The sequence below is a fragment of the Peromyscus californicus genome, unplaced genomic scaffold (genome assembly GCF_007827085.1).
Source record: "Peromyscus californicus insignis strain IS unplaced genomic scaffold, ASM782708v3 Scaffold_21__1_contigs__length_65335640, whole genome shotgun sequence".
NCBI classification, from domain to species: Eukaryota; Metazoa; Chordata; class Mammalia; order Rodentia; family Cricetidae; genus Peromyscus; species Peromyscus californicus.
The window spans coordinates 43,919,791-43,941,401 of NW_026294514.1; the positions used below are offsets into that span (position 1 = coordinate 43,919,791).

The 21,611-nt window shown below is 43.5% G+C and overlaps 1 protein-coding gene across 5 annotated transcripts in view; it reads right to left on the bottom strand.

Moving 5' to 3' along the window:
* Ppp4r1 (protein phosphatase 4 regulatory subunit 1) overlaps positions 1–21,611 on the bottom strand; it is a 55,467-nt gene that overhangs the window by 6,211 nt on the left and 27,645 nt on the right. For all 5 annotated transcript variants that reach the window (XM_052750215.1, XM_052750216.1, XM_052750213.1 and 2 more), the window contains 9 exons: positions 20,535–20,642; positions 20,338–20,403; positions 19,438–19,596; positions 17,904–18,031; positions 12,502–13,013; positions 5,670–5,827; positions 4,133–4,228; positions 1,968–2,153; positions 102–263 (listed from right to left, as the gene is read on the bottom strand). In XM_052750215.1, the coding sequence (XP_052606175.1) occupies positions 102–263; positions 1,968–2,153; positions 4,133–4,228; positions 5,670–5,827; positions 12,502–13,013; positions 17,904–18,031; positions 19,438–19,596; positions 20,338–20,403; positions 20,535–20,642 (1,575 nt within the window). The remainder of the gene's footprint in view (positions 1–101; positions 264–1,967; positions 2,154–4,132; positions 4,229–5,669; positions 5,828–12,501; positions 13,014–17,903; positions 18,032–19,437; positions 19,597–20,337; positions 20,404–20,534; positions 20,643–21,611) is intronic.

The following is a 21,611-nucleotide window of genomic DNA, read 5'->3' on the forward strand; positions in this document are numbered from 1 at the left end:
GCTAGCACAAAAGAAGAAAAAAGAAAAGCGAGAGAGAAAAAGGAATGTAGGCTTAGAGTAGACTTTTAGCACATTTTTATGCAAAAGGATTTAAAAGTTACCTTCAGAAAGTCATGCAAGTGTTTCAGAACACCTATCCTGACTTCATCAAGGTCTTTTAAAAATCCATTAAAAATTGGAACCAGATCTGCAGCTGTCAGCTGATCTCCAAGAATAACCGCAAGCTCATGGATGGAGAACGCTAGCGTCCTTCGAACTTTCCACTGTAGAAATAAAAACTGTGTTAGAAATGGAAACAAAGTGATTTGTAATTTAAATGTTATTAACCTCAAAAAATTCAACCAGGGCCAGTGAGGTGGCTCAGCAGCAGGTAGATACACTTGTGCACAGCAAGGTAAGCTGTGTATGATTCACGGATCCCACAGTTGGCAAGAGAGCTGAATCCAGAGTGTCCTCTGATCTACACACACACACACACACACACACACACAAATCACGCCTTTAATCCCAGCACTTGGGAGGCAGAGGCAGTTAGATCTCTGTATGTAGACCAGATTGGCTTAGAATTCACAGAGTCCCAAACCACCCAGGGCTACATAGTGAGACCTTTTCTCAAAAACAAAACAACCCACCCCGCCCCCCACCAAAACAACAAATTACATCAGAATAGAATTAACAGATATTACTGTGTCAAAAGTTGTGACAAAAATTTCCAATCTCTGTATGGCACTTACTGTTTCCCTTTCACTTATAAAGAAAAAAATGTTTCGGAATCCCTAATAAACTTCCCTAGCTCTTTGAACACTAGGTCCCTGATCTGTTGATGTCCACTGTACAACCTTCCCCTCTGCTGCCCTACACAATGCTACGTTATCTAGGATAAAACCCAAAACCTGTTTGTGCACAACTGGCAATTTAAGAAACACAAGAATGAAAGATTTCTGTGTGTGTCGCACATGTACACATACACGGTAAACCTGTGCACTCCAGCTCACCATATGAAAGAGACAACTGTGGAGGACAGGGACAGAAAGAAAAGGCCATGTAAGGGCACCCTAGAATTCTGCAGACTAGAGATTGAAAACTGCGGATAGTAGAATTTCCATGATGGAAAATGGGGCTCTGTGGTTCCGACCAGAGCCGCTGTTAACAAGCTTGAAGGGCCTGTGTCACAGGAGAGTTCTGTCCTGCTGAGTCAACAGCACTTGTGCCTTGAATGGGTATAACCACTATAGTTATTATGTGTGGGAACTAGTCCAACAACTGTTTTCTTTATAAGAAATAAGAATTGCACTAAAAGAACAGGCTTTTTTTTTTTTTTTTTTTGGTTTTTCGAGACAGGGTTTCTCCGTGTAGCTTTGCGCCTTTCCTGGGACTCACTTGGTAGCCCAGGCTGGCCTCGAACTCACAGAGATCCGCCTGGCTCTGCCTCCCGAGTGCTGGGATTAAAGGCGTGCGCCACCACCGCCCGGCCCAAAGAACAGGCTTTTTATTATTGGCTTTTTGGTTTTGGCTTGTTTCTTGGGATAGATAAGGGGCAAAAGGGTCAAATTTTTGGCACACAGAAATCAGACTGAACAAGAGGAAATGATGTCAAAGCCTAGAAAGAGATGTCCACACACAACCCCCTAGGTCAAGAGTTTACCCATGTGCTCTGGGATGTGTGCATGTCAATGCTCTGGGCACCCAGGCACCAAAACTTAGGTCTAGTATATAGTTCTATTAAGGTGTGAAAAATCCCGTTAGTGTAAGAACCAAAGCAGCACTTAGGAGAGGACATTTAGGGGAAGTGCCCTCTGTTAGACAACGCACGTCTGACTAGGAGACGAGCTCCTACTGCTTTGAGCCCTTGTGGCTGTAACGCAAGCCCGTGCTAGCTAGGACGACATACAATTCTTGAGACTTGGGAAGCCAAGCACGACAGCACCTCCACACTCACACACTCACTCTCGGTCACACTCACTCACCTGCATGTCTGATGCCAGGGTCTCGTACGTCTCTCTCAAGCAGTGCCAGTTCTGCCTGCCGAGAGTCAGGGCCACACCCGGCAGACTGTATGCGCAGTGCTTCGCGATCTCAGTGTCAACCGTCTGTGCTCGAGAGGGATCGGTCATTGACAAGTACTGATCTAACAGTGCTTGTGGTACAACATCCTAACCAAGAAGAGAGATGACGGCACATTGGAACACTTAGATACGTTTTCAGCAGGTTAGACAGAAATGTGACAAGTTAACTTTAAAATATAGCAATATTAATGTCAAAAAATGAAATATGTAGTGACCGAGATTAAGAACTATGATCCATGAGGCTGAGGAGCCAGCTAAGCTGGTAAAATGCTGAGGAGATGGAAGGGAAGGATTCCTGCAGCTTGCTGGTCGGATTGCTGAGCTCCAGGTTCAGCAAAAGGCCTTGTCTCAAAAAATAAAGTTGGGGGGCTGGAGAAATGGCCCAGTGGTTAAAAGCACTGGTTGCTCTTGCAGAGGACCCGGGCTCAGATCCCAGCACCCACACGGTGACTCACAACCACCTGTAACTTCAGCTTCAGGGATCTGATGTCCTCTTCAGCCTCCTCGGGCACCAGGCACACACATGGTGCACACATGGACACGCAGGCAAAACACCCATACACATGAAATAATAAAATAAAAAGGCTGGGAGTGAGTGACTGAGAAGATACCAACATTAGCCTGTGACCTCCATACACATGCACACAAACACCACACGTCACAAACAAGGGCAAATGTACATATGTATGCATATGTACATATAAACAAACAAACAAACAAGCTTAAAACAGGTTAAAGCCAGAGTTAATTACTAAGTTGAAAAGACACATCACAAGCAAGGCTGTGGCAGTTCCTTATGAGCTTCTGCTGTGATATGATTCCCAACATGCTTCCTAGCAAGGGCATGGCACTGTGTGCCTGTAACCCCACAACTCCGGGGGCTAAGGCAGGAGGATCAATTCCAAAGCCAGCCTGGGCTATATGTATGTACCAGAACTATGTCCAAATAAATGGAAGAAAGGTTACGCCACATTCCTTCTATGGAAATTTTAAGACATATTGGAGCTGGGCATGGCCATGCACATCTTTAATCCCAGCACCCAGGAGGCAGAAGCAAGCGGATCTGAGTTTGAGGCCAGCCAGAGCTACATAGTGAGACCTTGTCTCAAGAAAACAAATTGAAAATAAATAAATAAATAAATAAAGCCCATTCCTTCTACAGAAATGTAAAAAACCAGAGCGCACACATCTGGAGATTTTGAGGGAAAATGTACATACAGTCTTTCCCTTTCAACTATGCTGCATGTAAACATAAGAAATTTACTAAAAGAGTAAGATGGTCTATGTGAACTGACTTTAAAATATTTTTACAGTATAGGTGTGAAACAAACAGGACGCATGTGATTCTATTTTAAATAAAAAACACAATGATGACCATAGACTGTTGGACCTGGGAGTCTACTTGTAATAACACCTCCCAGAGGCCAACAGCACATAGATGTTACAGTAAGAGTCCTGGGAGTCTGTGGTCTGCAGGGACCCACAGGCACCTATGGAGACTGGGTGGCACCATCATGCTAGGGGGTTCCGACCTGCTCTCGGGAAGGCTGCCAAGGTCCATTTCCACTCAGGAAAGAAGAACAAGGTGAGACACACCCTGTATTTACACATCTGTGACGTTATGAGGTGTAAGTATGAGGGTAGCCTGGGCTATACAGTGAGACTCTGACTATAGAACCAAAACAAAGGAAGCCCAATAAAATCTCTAGAGCTGGAATGCAACTTAGTATCAATCATAGTTCCTATTGGCTCTGGGCAGATCTTCCCATTCACATCTCCTCCATGGAGCTAGACTGTGTAATTCTTAGCAACTCAGCCAAGAGGAAAACACCTAAGGAGCAGGAGATGACTCTATTTATCTCAAGATAAAAAGGGCACAGACCTTTGTTTCTACACCCCTATGAACACCAGGACTTAGCAGAAGATGTGACCGGGGAAGCATGTGCTTTGTGTTAGCTCTGCCAGTCACACGTGATGGACAGCACCCACCACACAGGAAGACGAGGGAGGTCAGAAGCGGGCAGGAGGTATGGTAAGAGCTCAGACAGCACATGTCTGCCACTCACTTGCACTTTGGATCTCCTCTCTTCATCAGGGCTGAAGCCACCACTGGCGATCACGTCCGAACCTCCATGGACATAATGAGGAGTGGCGTCCATACTCTGTTAGGAGAAAAATCTACTTCAAGAACTGCCCTGCCCGGAACCTTCCTCTCTTATTAACCTCTCTCACTGAGTTACTTACCACTCACAACTGTCAAAAGATAGGGTACAGAGAATTCTTTAGGCTTTACATGTTTACACGTGCTTACGGCCTCCTAAGAAGTCCTCTGCTTTAAACCAAGGAATAACTGTTAAATGTGCGCCAATGAGCTTTAGAGAAAGCAAAGATTACGGGGCTCAATGGTCAAGAGCACTTACTCCTGCAGAGGATCTGGATTAAATCCCGAGCACCCATGTGGTGACTCACAACCCTCTGTAACTCCAGTTCTAGGAGATCCGATGCCCTCTTCTGACCTCTGTGGGCACCAGGCATGCACATGGTACACACACATACAAGCAGGCAGAACACTCAGACACATTAAATAAATCTAAAAAAATAATTTATAAGAAAGGAAAAATTCATCAGCTCATTTATATTGGGAGGGTCTTTCAGTCAACTCTCTTAGAGGCCAACGGTATTATGCAGTTTTTCTATTATTTCTATTCATGGTTTTTAATAACTGACTTTACCAGTAGCTGCTTTTAACAGCTAGACCCCGACACAAACAAACACAAAACCCGCTCTACAATGCATATGTATCACAACAGGTGAATCTCCACTACATGGTCAGGGTTTCTCTCCAAAGCACAAGTATGGTACATATTTCCAACTGCATCAGATGCCATCAACACAACCAGAAATGCACTAAAAGCACTAAGAACTCACTCGCCCCCCAGTACTATGCAACTCTCCCCTGAGGGCTAACACTTAAGCTGCTAGGGTTGCACACTGCATTCTGGCAATGAGTGCCGCTCCTTCTCTGTGTCTATAAACAAGAGAGAAGAAACAGGCTACGTGACTCTGGCTTGAGGGAAATGCAGGACACCAGGGCAGGATCATGTGAACAGCTACATGGATGCAGCAAAGACGATGCCAGGAACAGTACCCACCCTCACACTCGAGTCCAGACAATGCCACAGCCCTCCGCAACATGGCCTCAAGTCCCGATCTTCCGCTCAGAATACTGTGTTGCTTGCTGCAGTGAAATGGTCCGATCAGAAACAAAGCGCCTCTCCAAAAAGAAAAGGGAAGAGTTAATTATTCTTGATAAAGGGCTTTGTTTCCAGTAAGACTATTTCACTGCAGTGAGCTACATTAACATCCACTCGTCTAAAATGGTCACCGAGACAGGACTGGGGTTGACTGTTTTGAGCCTTTAAAATGACACTGCAGTCACCAGGACAGGATGTGGTGAGAATGATTACTTTTACTTTATGCCAAAGGAAAAGCCAGAAAATGAACCACAAACTAGAACTCACTAACTAGACGTTGGTCACAGCTGTCCCCAAGCAGACTGCATGTTCACACGGCTCACTTGGTGAACACCACTGAGCTTCTCACCTCCTCAGCAGCGCTGATTAAAGGCACGGAAGTGTCCTGATCTGCGTTGCAGTCTGGCAGCTCGTCCTGGGGCTCGCTGCGGTGTTCTCCACTGCTGGCCTCTTCGTGGGCGTCCAGGCTGGAAGCTCGCAGTGCAGCCGACAACACCTCCACCTGTGCTGTGGGCAAAGGAGACCGTGAGGGGGGCGGCGACACGGGCCGGCCTTCGCCGCCGCCGCCGCCGGCTTCCCTGTTACCGTGCACCGTGGCTTCGGACACTGCCGTCAAAACGCCGAGGAAACTCCTGCGGCAGAGCGTTAGTCCTTCAAGAGCACAAGCAGAAAACCGCGGCATAACGCTCTCTAGCTGCTGGAGGCCCCTCCAGGTTACCACGGGGGGCGGGGGTCAGTTTTGGTAGTTTACCAAAACTACCAAGCTGACCAGTCCCACTCATTAACCTACTCTAGCAGAAAGGCAGTTACACAAACCTGCCAACATAAAGGGGATAGCAGGTAATTTAAACATCCATTTTATCCCAGTTCACTATTCCTTTTTGATATTGAAATTACTATAGTTTGTTCCAAACACCGGGATCCCAAGAATATTGTCTGACTTGAACAAAGCCAAAACAACTTAGCAAAGCACTAGTTACCAAATCTGACAATTAATATTGCTTTCCTTATACAGAAAATTCAAATTAAAAAGGAATTCTTGGGGCTGGAGAGATGGCTCAGTGGGTAAGAGCACTGACTGCTCTTCCAGAGGACCCAGGTTCAAATCCCAGCACCCACATGACAGCTCACAACTGTCTTTAACTCCAACATCTGACACCCTCACACAAACACACATGCAGGCAAAATACCAATGTAAATAAAAAAATAAACTCTTCCTCACCCAATAAATGAGAAATTTACACACACACACACACACACACAGAGCTAACATTTATTTCAAGTAACATTCCCCTTGCACATATAAAATACAACATTTAAAATTCAAATTTATTACTTAAAACAACCTATTCGTATGTGACAGCATTTATAGAATTTCCTGCCTTGGACAGAGACGTTTCTTTTTGCAGAGGTCAGTAACAACTCTCGTGCCTGCTGGCCGCTCAGCCTTACACTGGCCATTTATGCTATCCTCCCAAACTATGGCAGGGGTGTGAGGAGCCAAAGGATAGGGCAGGGTGCTATGAAACAGTCACCCAGATACGGATGGCTACGGTAACTGAACACAGCAGGGACTCCGAACAGTCCATCATGGACAGAAGGATGCTCGTGAGACCACGCCTCTCCTGCATGAGGGTTGTCATCTTTCTTTAATGGTGTGGCCGCTGGGGGACTAGGTGGAAAGATAGGGTATAGGGGGATAAGTAAGGGGACAGTAGACAGCAATGGGGCGTGGTGAACTTACTGTAAACTTACGTGGTGAACGTTACTGCACCACGTAAAGGACCTAGAAAGAGTGATGAGCCTCAGGGCAGACCACTTGGCCTGTGAGCTGAGCTGACCCGGCTCACTAGCCCGCTCTTATTCTTCTTTATTAATAAACTATATTTCTACTTGGGGGCAGGGGGAAGGAGGCACTCCTCTAAATGCATTTAAGTCCCTGGCCATGTACACACAAGACTTATATTATCAGTGGGCCATCAGCACCTAAATAAAGCCAATGATGGTGTTTATTCATGGGCAGTCCGGCGATTTTCATTGTTCTCAAAAATTCAGCTATAATTTGTAATTACCATTACAATCACTTTAGCTCTCTTTGGGGTCTTTCCAGTTTCCAAAGCTGAAGCGAACTGTGCTCGAAGCTGACTGTACAAATACCATGTGTGAACTGGTTCGTGCCGCTGAAGTTCAGGTGGGATGGGATCGCAAACGAAACCTGTAATTGCTGCTCGAGAATCAAGTGTTAACTCAGAGCATGGAAACACAGGGAGGTCCCTGGTCTCCAGTGGTCTACCTACTTTCCGTCCAGGCACGGCCAACCTGAAGGCCTACGTGCCTCCAGACAGTCAGGACTGCAGACCAACAGCCGTCTCCTAGAAAGGGGTCTTCTACCATCTCTGTGTTCGCCCTGCAGGATCTGTCCTGTCGACCTTTTTGGGGAACCTACTGTGCCCACAGCTAACAAAAGGGTTTTTCCCTTTTCCTGTTGTAGTCTAATGCAAACTTTGAACTTATGACCAAAAGTCAAAGGAGGAAAAAGAACATCAATGACCACGGGAGGGTTCAGACTGCACCTAACAAAGCTGTCTTGTTGCCATGACGACTCCTACAGGAAGACAAGGGAACAAGCGACACTGTGCAGCTGGGGGACCTGATGTGCACATAGAAACTCCCTCAGAGCAGCCAGCATGCTTCCTGCTGTCTTACTGTCCAGAGATGTTTACAAGGCAGCATGGCATCGGTCTCCCCAGCTCGTCAGACCTTTGTTTCTAGTTGTGGATCAAGAGTCTGCCTTTAAAAAAGCACAGATGCTTTCTGACTAATTAAAGGGAATGACTGCTCTACAGCACAGCATTAGAAGCCAGGTGGTGGAGCATGCCTTTAATCCCAGGACTCGGGAGGCAGAGGCAGGCAAATCTCTGTGAGTTCGAGGCCAACCTGATCTACAGAGTGAGATCCAGGACAGCCAGGACTGTTGCACAGAGACACCCTGTCTCTAAAAACCAAAAAATAAAATAAAACAAAAAGCTAGGGGCTGGAGAGATGTCTCAGCTGTTAAGAGCACTGGCTGCTCTTTCAGAGGACTTGAGTTTAATTCCCAGCAACCATGTGGTATCTCACAACCATCTATAGTGACATCTGATGCCCTCATACTCATACACATAAAATAAATAAATAAATCTTAGCAAAAGCTGAAAGCAACAAAGATATTAAACCCTTGACTGTTACCCTCAGGAGTGTTCTATCACTGAGCTGTCTTAAGATGCAGGAGAGGGCAGGGGTGTTCTCACCTCAACTGTAGCACCAGTCACTTGGCTAGTTAATTCTCAGATCTCAGGACTGTTCACTCAAAAGGGCGATGACTTCTATTGGTAGGAACTGCACCCCAGTGAGTCTTAAAGATTAAGGTCAGAACTAGACATAATGGTATGCAAAATAAGCCAAACTCAGACAAATATAATAAGTTCTGTCATTTGTGGGACCTAGATTTAAAAGTATATCTATCTATACAGATAGATATTTTAAAGTCAGTCAAACTAAAATAATACTAATGATCAAAGATGTAATAAAATTTAATTCTTTCCAAGTATAAAATTACAACAGGAGATCTTTACAAATCACAATAAATGAAAGCAAATGAAGATGTATGCTACCTTACCAGGCGGGTGGGAGTTTTCAGAGTTGAAACAAGGTTTAGCTGGGTGTATTGTCTCACACCTCTAATCCTTGTTCTCAGGATAAGGCAGGAAGATTGCTGCAAGCTTGGGCTAGCCTGGGCTATAGAATGAGAGCACATCTTCCCCACAAAGAAACGTTTTTGTTTTAAAAGGTTTACTTAAGATTTTACTTTATTTGCATTAAAGTGGGGGATTTCTCAATACTGAGCAAACTGATAGTTTAGAAATTTTAGTTTTTGGAACACTGGGGAAAAATCCAAAAAGTGATACTGGATCTTAAGATCTGCAGTTATGGGATTTACAATTTTTTGTTGTTGTTTTGTTTTGTTTCCTGAAGACAAGTTTCCCTTGCTGGCCTAGAACTCACAGAGCGATCTCTCTGTCTTTGCCTCCTAATGCTGGGATTAAAGTTGTGTGCCATCATGCTTACACTTCAGAACATTTCAGTGGACAGCCACAAGTCACCAAGGGGCAGGAAAGCACCATCCTGACTGTGTCCGGCTCCACAACTCTAACAAGGAGAGCTTTGTAACATCCCATTTCCCACTCTTAAGGACTTACTACATCTTCCACTGGATATGAGGCAACGTTTTATTTAGAACTGACAATCATTAAAACTGTTGTTCACAATGGAGGAGAGGAACCTTGAGGTGAATGAAAGCCTTCTAGCCTCAGGACACAGGGGTCCTGGGGTGGACAGGCCAGTTACAGGAGGCACAGACAGACTGGGACTGTGAAAGCTGAGTGGAGCCAGGAGCCAGGAGCCAGGAGCCAGAAGCCAGAAGCCACACAGTTTCTGTTTGCTGGCTATAAGAAGGTCTCTTTTGAGAGGACTCTGCACCAGCCAGCTAACAGCATTAGCCCTGGAGCAAACACCTTAGGGGAAGGCTATGGACTGCAAAGTGCAGCTGTAGCAGAGTAAAAGTTTCAGAGATGCTTGTTTGAACTGAATTGTTGATTCAGGGGAACTGCAAAAAGTTTTTGGTTGTGGGTTTCTTCGTATTTGGAACTTTCAAAAAGCTTTCAGTGAAACTTTAAGACTGGTATCAGAAATGATTTTGGGGGGCTGGAGAGATGGCTCAGAGGTTAAGAGCACTGGCTGCTCTTCCAGAGGTCTTGAGTTCAATTCCCAGCAACTACATGGTGGCTCACAACCATCTGTAATGTGAAAGAAATGATTTTTGAACTTTTCAGACTTAAGCTCAACTGCAGTGGGACAATTATGACTTACGCATATAGACTACCAACTGTGATGACTTATGAACTGTTTTGTGTATGCATATAAGCTTTATTAACTGTGGTGATTCACGAACTGTTTTGTGTAAAAAATGGAACTGTCTTTTTTGTGTAGAAATGGAGAAATTTGTTTTTTTCTACCCAGGCTCAAGATGCAATTTTAAAAAATTATAAAGAAAAGGGAGTTAATATTCCTCAGTCTCAAAAAACAAACAAACAAACAAACAAAAAAAAAAACAAAAAAGCCGGGCGGTGGTGGCACACGCCTTTAATCCCAGCACTCGGGAGGTAGAGCCAGGCGGATCTCTGTGAGTTCGAGGCCAGCCTGGACTACCAAGTGAGTTCCAGGAAAAGGCGCAAAGCTACACAGAGAAACCCTGTCTCGAAAAATCAAAAAAAAAAAAAAAAAAAAAAAATCCCCAGTCTCTTTAATTTAAAAACAAATTTTTTTCTTGTGGATTAATGTTAATTTGTGTTAATGTACCCTATGTTTTGTATGGTTCTATTAAGAAGTTGCTTTTGAGCTGGGCGGTGGTGGCGCATGCCTTTAATCCCAGCACTCGGGAGGCAGAGGCAGGCACATCTCTGTGAGTTCGAGGCCAGCCTAGTCTCCAAAGCGAGTTCCAGGAAAAAAAAAAAAAAAAAAAAGAAGTTGCTTTTGGATGTTTGCTAAAGTTTATGAAATGTAAAGAGTTTGCTTTTGGATATGTTTGTAAGAATTGTAATTGTGTATGTTAGAATTATGTCAACCTGTTGATGTTGATGAACCATGGTATGGTGATGCTAAGTAGTTATTTAGGCTTGATGCAATTGCATCATGAGTTTATTGATTTTTAAAAAAGGACTTGGTGCAGCTAAAGCTGCTATAGACATCTTACACACATTCCAAAAGACCATTCTAACTTTATCATCCTCTACTCCTTTACTAGGAGGCCTAGCAGCCATAAGGAGCAGGAGTATTGCTAGAATTATTGCAGCAATTTGCAAGTTCTTAGTGGAAAAGTGGCTTCTGAGCTGCATAGAGTTAAGCTCTGCACCCTCCTCTGCCAGAGGCTGGTAGTCAGAGATGGGTAAGTCCTTCTTGCTAGTTGTCAACCTAAGACAGAGTACAGTTGGTGGAAAGTGTATCTCCATGATGGGTAAGGCTGTCTAGTGAAGGTGACCTAAGACAGGCATAGTCCATCTGAGGGGCCCGTTATATTATTATTAAGAAAGGGGGGGGGGGGGTTTGGGGATTTAGCTCAGTGGTAGAGCGCTTGCCTAGCAAGTACAAGGCCCTGGGTTCGGTCCTCAGCTCTGGAAAAAGAATAAAAGAAAAAAGAGAAAAAGAAAAAAAAAGGAAAAGAAAAAAGAAGGAAAAAAAGAAAAAAAAGGAAAAAAAAAGAAGAAGGGGGACCTGTGGGAGCCCACAGAGACTTCCTAGTGAGAACTTACTCAGGGTCAGAGAATCTGAGCTTGCTTTACCCAACAAGGCTGTGTAAAGAGATGATTTTACCACAGGTGTGTTTACCAGGTGTTTGAAAGGGTCTGTACTTGGCTGTACAGTGTGCTTTGATCTTGCAAGGGGGAAGTCATTTGCCTCTCCCCTTGGCATGTTATAAAAAGCCCTTTTCAATAAAGGACGAGGCTATTGGTATTGACCCAGGCCCTCCTGAAGCAATCCTGTGTCTCTGTCTTTCTTCTCATTGTCTAGGTCTCTTTTTCTATCTGATATTTCCTCATTCCTCTCTTCTCCACCTAAGAACCCTTCTAAAGTTGGGAGCTGGACCCCCACAGGAGGACATGGGCCATACATTATAATCCCCAAAACAAAACAAACAAAACACAAAAGTGAAAAATAAGTCATTCTTGTCAAAGTCTACAGCTCCTAAAACAACATATATGTGGGAAAACAGAAACCTATGTCAACCATATAGACTATACTTCCTTTAAAATGAGACCCAAGCCTGGCAGTGGTGGTGCACACCTTTAATCCAGCACTCTGGAGGCAGAGGCAGGTAGATCTCTGAGGTCAGTCTGGTCTACAGAGTGAGTTCCAGGACAGCCAGGGCTACAACAGAGAAACCCTGTCTTCAATATACACATATACAATATACACTTCAAAATGTGAAACACTGAATAACTGCAAAAAGTAATTTCTGAATTAACACGTTTACACAATAAATAGAAGGACCCAACATAATTTCCTACAAATCAGATTAGTGATGTTAGAATGTATTTTTTTAATCAATTTAGAATAAAGAAAGAATATAGTGGACTCTTCCATACCTTTAACATCTGGGTCATCTATGTGTGGCTCTAGGTTCTCTATCATTTCTTCTAGTTCCTTCCGAGTAGCCATGGTGATATTAGGAGAACCTGGTCCAGGGACTCCAGATGCATCTCCTGATCCCTCTGGGCTGAGTGGCTCCCCAGAGTCCTGCTGGAGCTCTCTATCAAGATCTATTTCAAGTATAGGAGTCCTCCAGAAATGGAAGGAGTTGAACAATTCCTGATCTAAGAGAGTGGAATCTGGGGAGCTGGTGTCAACCTCTGGCCGGAAGGCAGACTTGCAGTTAGCAGGCTTTTTATCATTCTCATCGATAGCTGCTTCCCGATGAGACTCTGAGGACAAAGTACAGAGTGAGGAGCTGTCCTCTGGAACACTTATGTCACCTGCAGAGTTCCCAAAAGTCTCAGCAGCACAGTCTTGGAGTGTACTCTCCGGGCCCGCACTGAAGTCTGCAGGAGCATCCTCTGGCCCGATCTGCTCCTCTTCCTCAGCATCATGATCGGTGATCCTTTGATTCATTTGGGGGAAAAAAAAACATGGAATCACAGAAATAATTACTGGGGAAAATAATGAGAAGTGTGATATACAGCATTTAGACTAGCTTGATTGCTTTTGAGTATAGATTATCCACAGGAACTGAGTAACAGTCTTATATGATACACACCACTTCTTCCCATCAGCTGTTCTGCATTCAGAGATGTAAACACCTGTCAAACTTGTCTAAACAGTCAAGCATTATTAACAGCTGCAGATGGTGACACTTAAGAATCCTGGATGCTACAATTCTACTGTACTATCAGTACCAGCAGGAAGCAATCAATACAGTGGATTCTAAGATACATATAAATATTAAATTATTTATTGGGGGTTATTTGTATTGCCACTGTTCCAATGACATAGTGAAAGCTGAGAATCAAAACATTTTTACTTATAAAAGAGGGATAAGGAAAAAAAAACCTTTAGAGGGCAGGAGAGAAGATACTTATTAACTATCTCATAAAATATATTACAATCTACTTAAGTGTAAATAAAGGATTATTTTTATTTCTTCATCTCTCATGCTACTTCAAAAACAGACTTTTCCAAAAGGAAATCATGATGTAACAGATAAGGACAAACAGTACAAGCTCCTGATGAATGTCTTACTGGCTAAGGCCATCTGTCACCTCAACTACAGCTTCATTCAGTCTTACTATTTCTCTCCTATCTTTTATTAACAAGTAGTTATTGGGCATCTACTAGGATTTCAGAATTTGGTATGTAGGGCTAGGTGAAGTGCCTGCTGTGCAAATGTTAAGACCCATGTTCAATCCCCCAGCACCAACGTGAATAAGCCAAGAGGAGCTACACACCTATAACCCAGTACTGGAGAGATGGGAACAAAGCTGTCTGGGGCTTGCTCGTCTCCTAGCATGGCTGAACTGGTAAGCTCCAGGTTCAGTAGGAGACCTTGTCTCAACAAATAGGGGGGACACAACCGAGAGAGATGCCTCAAGTGGCCTCTGTCTGGCTTTTACATACACATACACACACACACACACACACACACACACACACACACACACACACACAAATAAATAACAAGAAACAAAAGGAAACAAGCTGCTGTGGTGGTGTACACCAGTAAACCCAGCCCTTGAGAGCCTGATGCTGGAGGATCAACAATTTGAAAGCTGCCTGGCCCCACATAGCTAAAAAAAAAAAACAAAAATCCTCACCAAACCCCTAAAACTGGATGTAAGTTGTAGCTCTTACCCTTGACATTATAATTACAGATAAACAAATAGTAAACTCCAAAAGCAAATTACCACCCATAACAAATGCAGTCAGAAGTGGTGGCTTACACATTTAGTCCCAACAGAGGAAGTAAGAGGCAGGGGGACCTCTCTGAGTTCCAGGACAGCCAGGCTACAGGGAGACAGTGTCTGAAAAAATAAATGTCTACCCCATCCCCAAATTAGTGAGTGATTCCAAGCAACGCAGTATGCACATCGAGCAAAGGATGCAGGGAAGCAAGTGGGACCACAAGGCCTCAGTGGAAATGATGTGACTTATTTGGAAGAACCAGAAAGTGTTCATGAGGCAAGTGGAAGAAAAATATTCAAGAAGAAATAGCAATCAAAAGGCAAGTGCTGACACAAGAGACAGCAAAATCAGAGTGCAACCATGGCTTTCTGGAGCTGAGAGGACCGCCAACAGACGGGTGAGACGGATGAGTCTTTGAAGAGCCACGGCATCTCAGCAGAGCTTCTACCGTGGGCTCTCAGAAATAATGAAGCAACTGAAAGCCTATCAGCTAGATCTGCTTTTCCCAAGACCTTCCTTTCTAGCAGCAGTGCAGAAAACCAACTGGAGGGAAAGCAGGCTGCAAGAACAGGAGTGCCAACAACAGAGATGGTGCCCGCAGGCTGCAGGGGAACATCTGACCAGTGATCCAAAGCAGCAGCATGCAGCCACTCTTTCAGGTGGCAGTCAGAAACAAAGAAGAACCTGGTGACATCCAGATTCTGGCTAGGGCACCTGAACACTGCCTGTGACACTAATTAGAAGTTAACAACCCAGCTGGACGTGGTGGCACATACATTTAATCCCAGAGGCAGGTGGATCTCTGTTCCAGGCCAGCCTGGTCTACAGAACTAAGCTATACTCACCTCTATGATATGTGCATACAAGAGCACCAGAGGTAGATTAGCAGTTTCTCTCAGAAAGAACCCTAAGTGAGCCGGGTGTGGTAGTGCCAGCCTGTAAGCCCAGTACTTGGCAGGTAGGAGCAGGAAGATCAGGAGTTCAAGACCAGTGCTGGCTTCATGAGACCCTCTCAGCCCTGCTTCTTACTCCCATGTACGTAAATAACTGATACCTTCAGGCTTCCTTAGCAGAGGCCATGGAGCCCGGCAAACCTAGTACAATTACTTCAAAGAGAAACTGACTCACAGAACATCTGGTTAAAGAGAACCAAGTCAAACCAAAGCAAACCCCAGGGCACAACTGCCAAGAACTACCCCAGGAAGTAATCAAATGAAGTTCTGATGTTAGCTGAGTATATAAATCCAAAGATGAAATGCTCTTAACTTCCTCGGAGAGTTAGGCTATGATTCTGGGAGGTATGGGTATGGAGAGAGTAGACACACTGACAGGATTTTGTCAGCAGACAATACATATGGAATGAACTGGTTCCTGACAGAGAGCAGTGGGCAGAAAAGGCAGGGGAGCCCAAAGAGCAGCACAGTGCATGTAGAACAGTGAGCAGCCAGAGAACAATGCAACTGTTTCAACAGATACAGGAGTGTCCATTTTGCATACTTACTTTTGTTCTGATAGGAATCAAATCCAGGGCACATTCTAGGCAAGTGCTCCATCACTGAGCTATAGTCCCAGACCTTAGTAATTTAAACTATAACTTTACAAAGCAAATCTCAAAGCTTTACTCTGTCTCTGGAAGTAGAAGTACTGATAGCCTGACAGATTGGATAAAGACAAGATGTCCATAATAAATAAATCTTCCTAAGATTACTAAGTGACAGTAAATGTTTCAGGACAGATAAAACACTACACACAAAATAAACAGTAGTGGAAACCTAGAAGCAAAACTTTACTCAGGGGGGCTGGAGGGATGGCTCAGCCATGAAGATTCAATGCTCTTGTTAAGGACACAAGTGTGGGTCTCAGCAGCCACACTAGGTGGCTTATAACAGCCTGGAACACACACACACACACACACACACACACACACACACACACACACACACACACACACACACACACACACCATAGTCTATAAAAATAAAAACAAAATTCCCTTACTTGGTCTGATATTGAAAACTGAATTCTAGGGAACTGAGAAAACCCTGAGGACGGAAACCAAATTCTAAGTTCTTATTGGGTTCTCAGCTTTTATGCTAGCTTGAAAACACGCCAGTGCTATTTAAGGCAAAGCAATCAAAGCTCTGGTTCTAAGGCAGCACACAGACTAGGATATAGACGTGTGCCCCAGCTTTTAGAGCACTGAAGACAAATCCTTCATTACTCAGGAGTTCCCTTTCCTTTACTAAATCATTAACACAATTCAGTGGCAACTATAGATAGTTCAGTGCTACAGATAATAGAGACTTGATCCCGAGACAGAGCTCAACTATAATGCAAAGTCATTGAGAAACCAAACTACTGTTGAATAGCTGTTCCATAAAGCCACCCATCTCCAGTCATGAGTATAGCCCGACAGGCCAGCCACTGCTTTCATTACTAACATCTTCCTGAAGCACAGCAGAGCGTCATTTTTCCCACCGTGCTGACCGGGTGTTATACTACCAGAGCAGAGCCTAGCATCTGCGCCAGAAGGAAAAGGCCCACTCTCTGCATCTACTGAAATGCTCTGTGCTGTGTCACACATTTCCTGTGTACTCTGACACATTCACTCATCGACCCTTTCCCGATTAAGACCGAGCTAGCTGTGTGCCATCTTCAGTTCTACTTAAATTGACCTTTTAAAAAAATGCAAGCTGACTTCAAAGCAGGTGACACCCCACCCACCCCACCATTTTTATAAAATTCCTTCCAGCATGTTTTCAAAAGCACCAAGACCGTGCCTGCTAGGGAAACCGAGTTAGAAGCCATTTTCTTCCTTTACAAAAAACAGTACCTCAGGTGTGTTTGGCAGGACAGTAGGAGAACGGGCAAAAAGGTAAAACAAGGCAGCAGAGGAGAAAGGAAGAACTGTCAAATCAAAACACCAAGAAAGCAAATACCACAGTATCAAGACCTACAGAAGAAAATGGTCATTAGCATCACGGCAAGGGGCTGTCTCAAGAACATGTAAGTAACTGCAGAAGCTTATGCACACTTCCCATGTACTGTTAGACCCACGGAGCTCTCTAAATATGTAACTATAATAAATCCTAAGAACTAAAATGTCAACTGAAATTCTTTTAATGTAGAAATCTTAAGACTTTCAACCTTTACTAAAATTTTGGTTAAAATCCTTAAGTTATGCTTCTATTTCATAAGCACATCCATTTAGGACTATTAAAATGCTTCCTTCAATTGAAGGATTACAGGGATCACTTTGTAGACAGAGAATTCAAGATCCACATTATATTAACTGACTGCGGAAAAACAAGAGTCAGAGTGGACAGAGTGGACTACATACAAAAGCAAACAGAGTATTAAAGTGGGTTTGAGAGACAAAGTTTAAAATGTACTTAATAAATTATATAAGCATTAGCTTGTGTGTTCTGAGCATCAACAATTTCCTAGGCAAATAATTCATTAAATACTCAAAAACTATCAAATTTGTCCCTAGTTTTGTCTGTGTGAAGCTCCAAGCTAAACGTGTTCCATGCATTTTCTCATTCAATCCGTAACTAACTGAAGAGTAACAAACCAGAGTCGGACATTATACCTGCTTCTCTCTTCTGCTGGCACATCTTCTGAACTCCTGCCCTCCTCTCTGAAGCACTGGCCTGAGCTAGATGGATTAGCAAAAGTCGATATGAAAGGCCCCAGAGACTGAAAGGCTGCTTGGCGGACCTAAGGAGAAATGAGGACAATAATAAAACAATAAACAAAAGTCAACTAATAATGCGCACATAGTCAGTGATTTACTCTGCATATACCAAAGATAGGAGAGTAGAAAAGCCTTATAAAAGAAACCTCCATCTTTCTTCACTTAGGAATTAGAAAGCATTATAACTTTTTTTTTTTTTTTTTTTGGTTTTTCGAGACAGGGTTTCTCTGGGTAGCTTTGCGCCTTTCCTGGAACTCACTTGGTAGCCCAGGCTGGCCTCGAACTCACAGAGATCCGCCTGGCTCTGCCTCCCGAGTGCTGGGATTAAAGGCGTGCGCCACCACCGCCTGGCTATAATTTTTTTTTTTTAAGTTTTGGTTTTTATTCTGACTTGGCTATTCCAACAATGAAAGCCTGATGAGACAGACTCTAAAACACGCCAGAACAAATCCTTAGGTGGTCTTCTTGTAAGAGAACCGAGACTGTCCAAGAGAAAGCACACTTAGCATTTTCAATGAGGAGAAAGTATTAGCTATAAAGAGGAAGACAAATTCTGCAACTCTACATCGAGAGGATCCAACACCCCCTTCTACCTCAAGCGCACACATGGAGTACGCACACACACAGACACACTTACTCAAGAGTGAGAAAGGTCTCACTATGTAGCTTTGGCTGGCCTAGAACCAATTACGTAGACCTGGCTGGCCTCCAACTACCTGCCTCTACCTCTTGAGTACTGAGATTAATAAAGGTATATATACCCTCAGTGCCTGGTAAAAATACACATTTAAAAAACAAAGAAAGAAAGAAAAGAAAAAGCCAATGAGTATTAAACATCAAGTCAAAATAAAACCAACATGATTTGTATTGGGGAAAAAAAAACTTTCCAAGTACCAACCTTTAATAACTTTCTATTATCTTCTCTTACATATATGACTCACATATATTGTAAATTTTTGCGGGGGGGGGGGGGGGGTGGGTGGGGTGGGGGGGAGGAGGCAGGGTAGTTGAAGACAGGGTTTCTCTGTGTAGCCCTGGCTGTCTTGGAACTCGCTCTGTAGACCAGGCTGGCAGAGAACCACCTGCCTCTGCCTCCCAAGTACTAGGATTAAAGGCTTGTGCTACCACCACCTGACATTTTTAAATTAGAGAGATGGCTGAGTGATTAAGAGCATTGACTGCTCTTCCAAAGGACCTGGGTTCAGTTCCCAGCACCCACATGGTAGCTCGTAACTGCCTGTAACTCCTGTTCCAGGGGATCCGACACCCTCTTCTGGCCTCTGTGGGCCCCAGACACGCATGTGGTGCACATACATACACTCAGGCAAACACCCACAGACCTAAGAGAATAAATAAAGTATTACAGCACATCTTTTCCAACATGACATTTCATTTGAAATAGACTGAAAATGTTTTAAGCCAGTGGTACCCAGCGTGAAGGATCGCTGATCAAGTTAATGAAGAGCGCTGACAACTTTGTCCGTCGGATCTCTTGGCACGTCGCACAGGAGACAGCCATGAAGCACTCGGCACAGGCCTTCCGCACTCCCCACACGTTATCAGAACACAGCTGGAAAAACCTGGGCAGCTGGGGGAGCACAGACAGGAGGTGAGCAGTTACCTTCCATGTTCTGTTCTAAATAGTGGACACTCTTTAACAAGTAAAAATGTATTTAATAATGGTACTCAGAAAATCTCAATGAATTACATACAACTTAGAATTCACTCTAGAAATGCAAAAGCCCCAACAACACAGCCTGACGTTACCCAAGAGCTCACACCTGCACTTAGTTTGATGAAGAATACCTACAAATTCTAAGCATATGAACTTGTACATTGGGTACATACATGCAACAACTTAACTACTCTGCTACAAGATTTGAGTGCCAAAGTGAGTATCTTAGTAAGAGTAAAGATTCAGTTGAGTAAATCAGAATTGATTTACTGCCAGGTGGCGGTGGCGCACTCCTTTAACCCCAGCACTCGGGAGGCAGAGTCAGGCAGATCTCTGTGAGTTCGAGGCCAGGCTGGTCTACAGAGCGAGATCCAGGAAAGGCACCAAAACCACACAGAGAAACCCTGCCTCGAAAAAACCAAAGAATTAATTTACTAAGTAGAAATGGGAAAGCTAACAGTGTATCAGTGTTTCTCACACATAATTTAATTTTAAATGAACCATCCTATCAAACCACATTTCAAAGGCCACCTTGCAGAAAGTTAAAGTACTAAACTTACAAACAAAATTCTGGTTTGCAGTTCATGGGGCCGTGTTAATAAACTCTATTACTTTGTAATATCTTGTTTATTCTTTAATATCTGAGATACTTACCAACATTTCCTCTGTAGCTTGCTGGCCAACTACACTGCAAATATCTCCAAAATTGGCAGCACAGACCTATAACACAACCATTACGAACATTCAGTATCATAGGCAGAGTTCCTTAGAGACGAGCTACTACGCTTCGCCATCAGCACAGTAGAGCACCGTGCACTCTCACACACAGAGACCACCGGGTGCAGACACACCTTCCGGACGTGGAACATCCTACAGTCGCAGCACATCTCGCAAAACCTCGGGAGGATGAGACGCTCTGTGATGTCCTTCCCTACCATGGGAGCCATCTTGCACATTATCTAAAACAGTGAAAAGGAAACTCACACTGAAAACAGCTCTCTAAGGCCTCTCGGAATGTAAAGAAATACGTATTAACCAATACACAGCAAATGTACTGAATGTAGAAAAAAATCCCATTTTATCATTTAATTATTACTTAATGACATAATCACTTTGCTAGTAACTTGAAAGAAAAAAGAAAGAGAAAAAAGAAAATTCTACCTTTAATCCTAGCATTTGGGAAGTAGAGGCAGGCAGACTGCGAGTTCAAGGCCAGTCTGGTCTACAGAGTGAGTTCCAGGACAGCCAGGGCTACACAGACCCTGTCTCAAAAAAAAAAAAAAACCAAAACCAAAACCAAAAACAACAACAAAAAAAAACCCAAAACAAAAAACCACCACCACCACCAAGAGGGCTGAGTACATCTATGTTACTGAGGAAAAGCTCCACACCAGACACTGTCAGCTTGGAACAGAGTTAACTGAAGCTGATGTGGGATCCAGGGTCTGTCTTTGCAGAGTTCAGGTTCAGAACACAGTCCCATTACCTAGATTTTCCAGCTAATAATGCATGAAGCAAAGAGTTATCTTTACCGAAAATTAGCTCTTTTTGTAAGTCCATTGTAAGTTAGTACAGGAGGAAATGTGAGTCTGTCAGCAATTTCCAAATACAACTATTCCCAGACTGCAAAAATGACAAGAAGTAAAAGGCACATAGATCGGAAAGAAACTGTAGTCATGTATGGCAAGACTGTCTGCACAGAAAACTCCAATGACTCTACAAAGAAGCCACCAGAATAAATAAGCAGATTAAGGAAAGTTACAGGACATCAGAATGAAAAAGAATTCTATTTCTATAAATTAACAATGACCTGAAAAATTTAAAAATACATTAATTTTTAATGTTAAAATATGAAATCTAACAGAAATATAAGATCTTTCTGATAAAACCTACAAACATAACTGTGTAATCACACACTTAAATAAGTT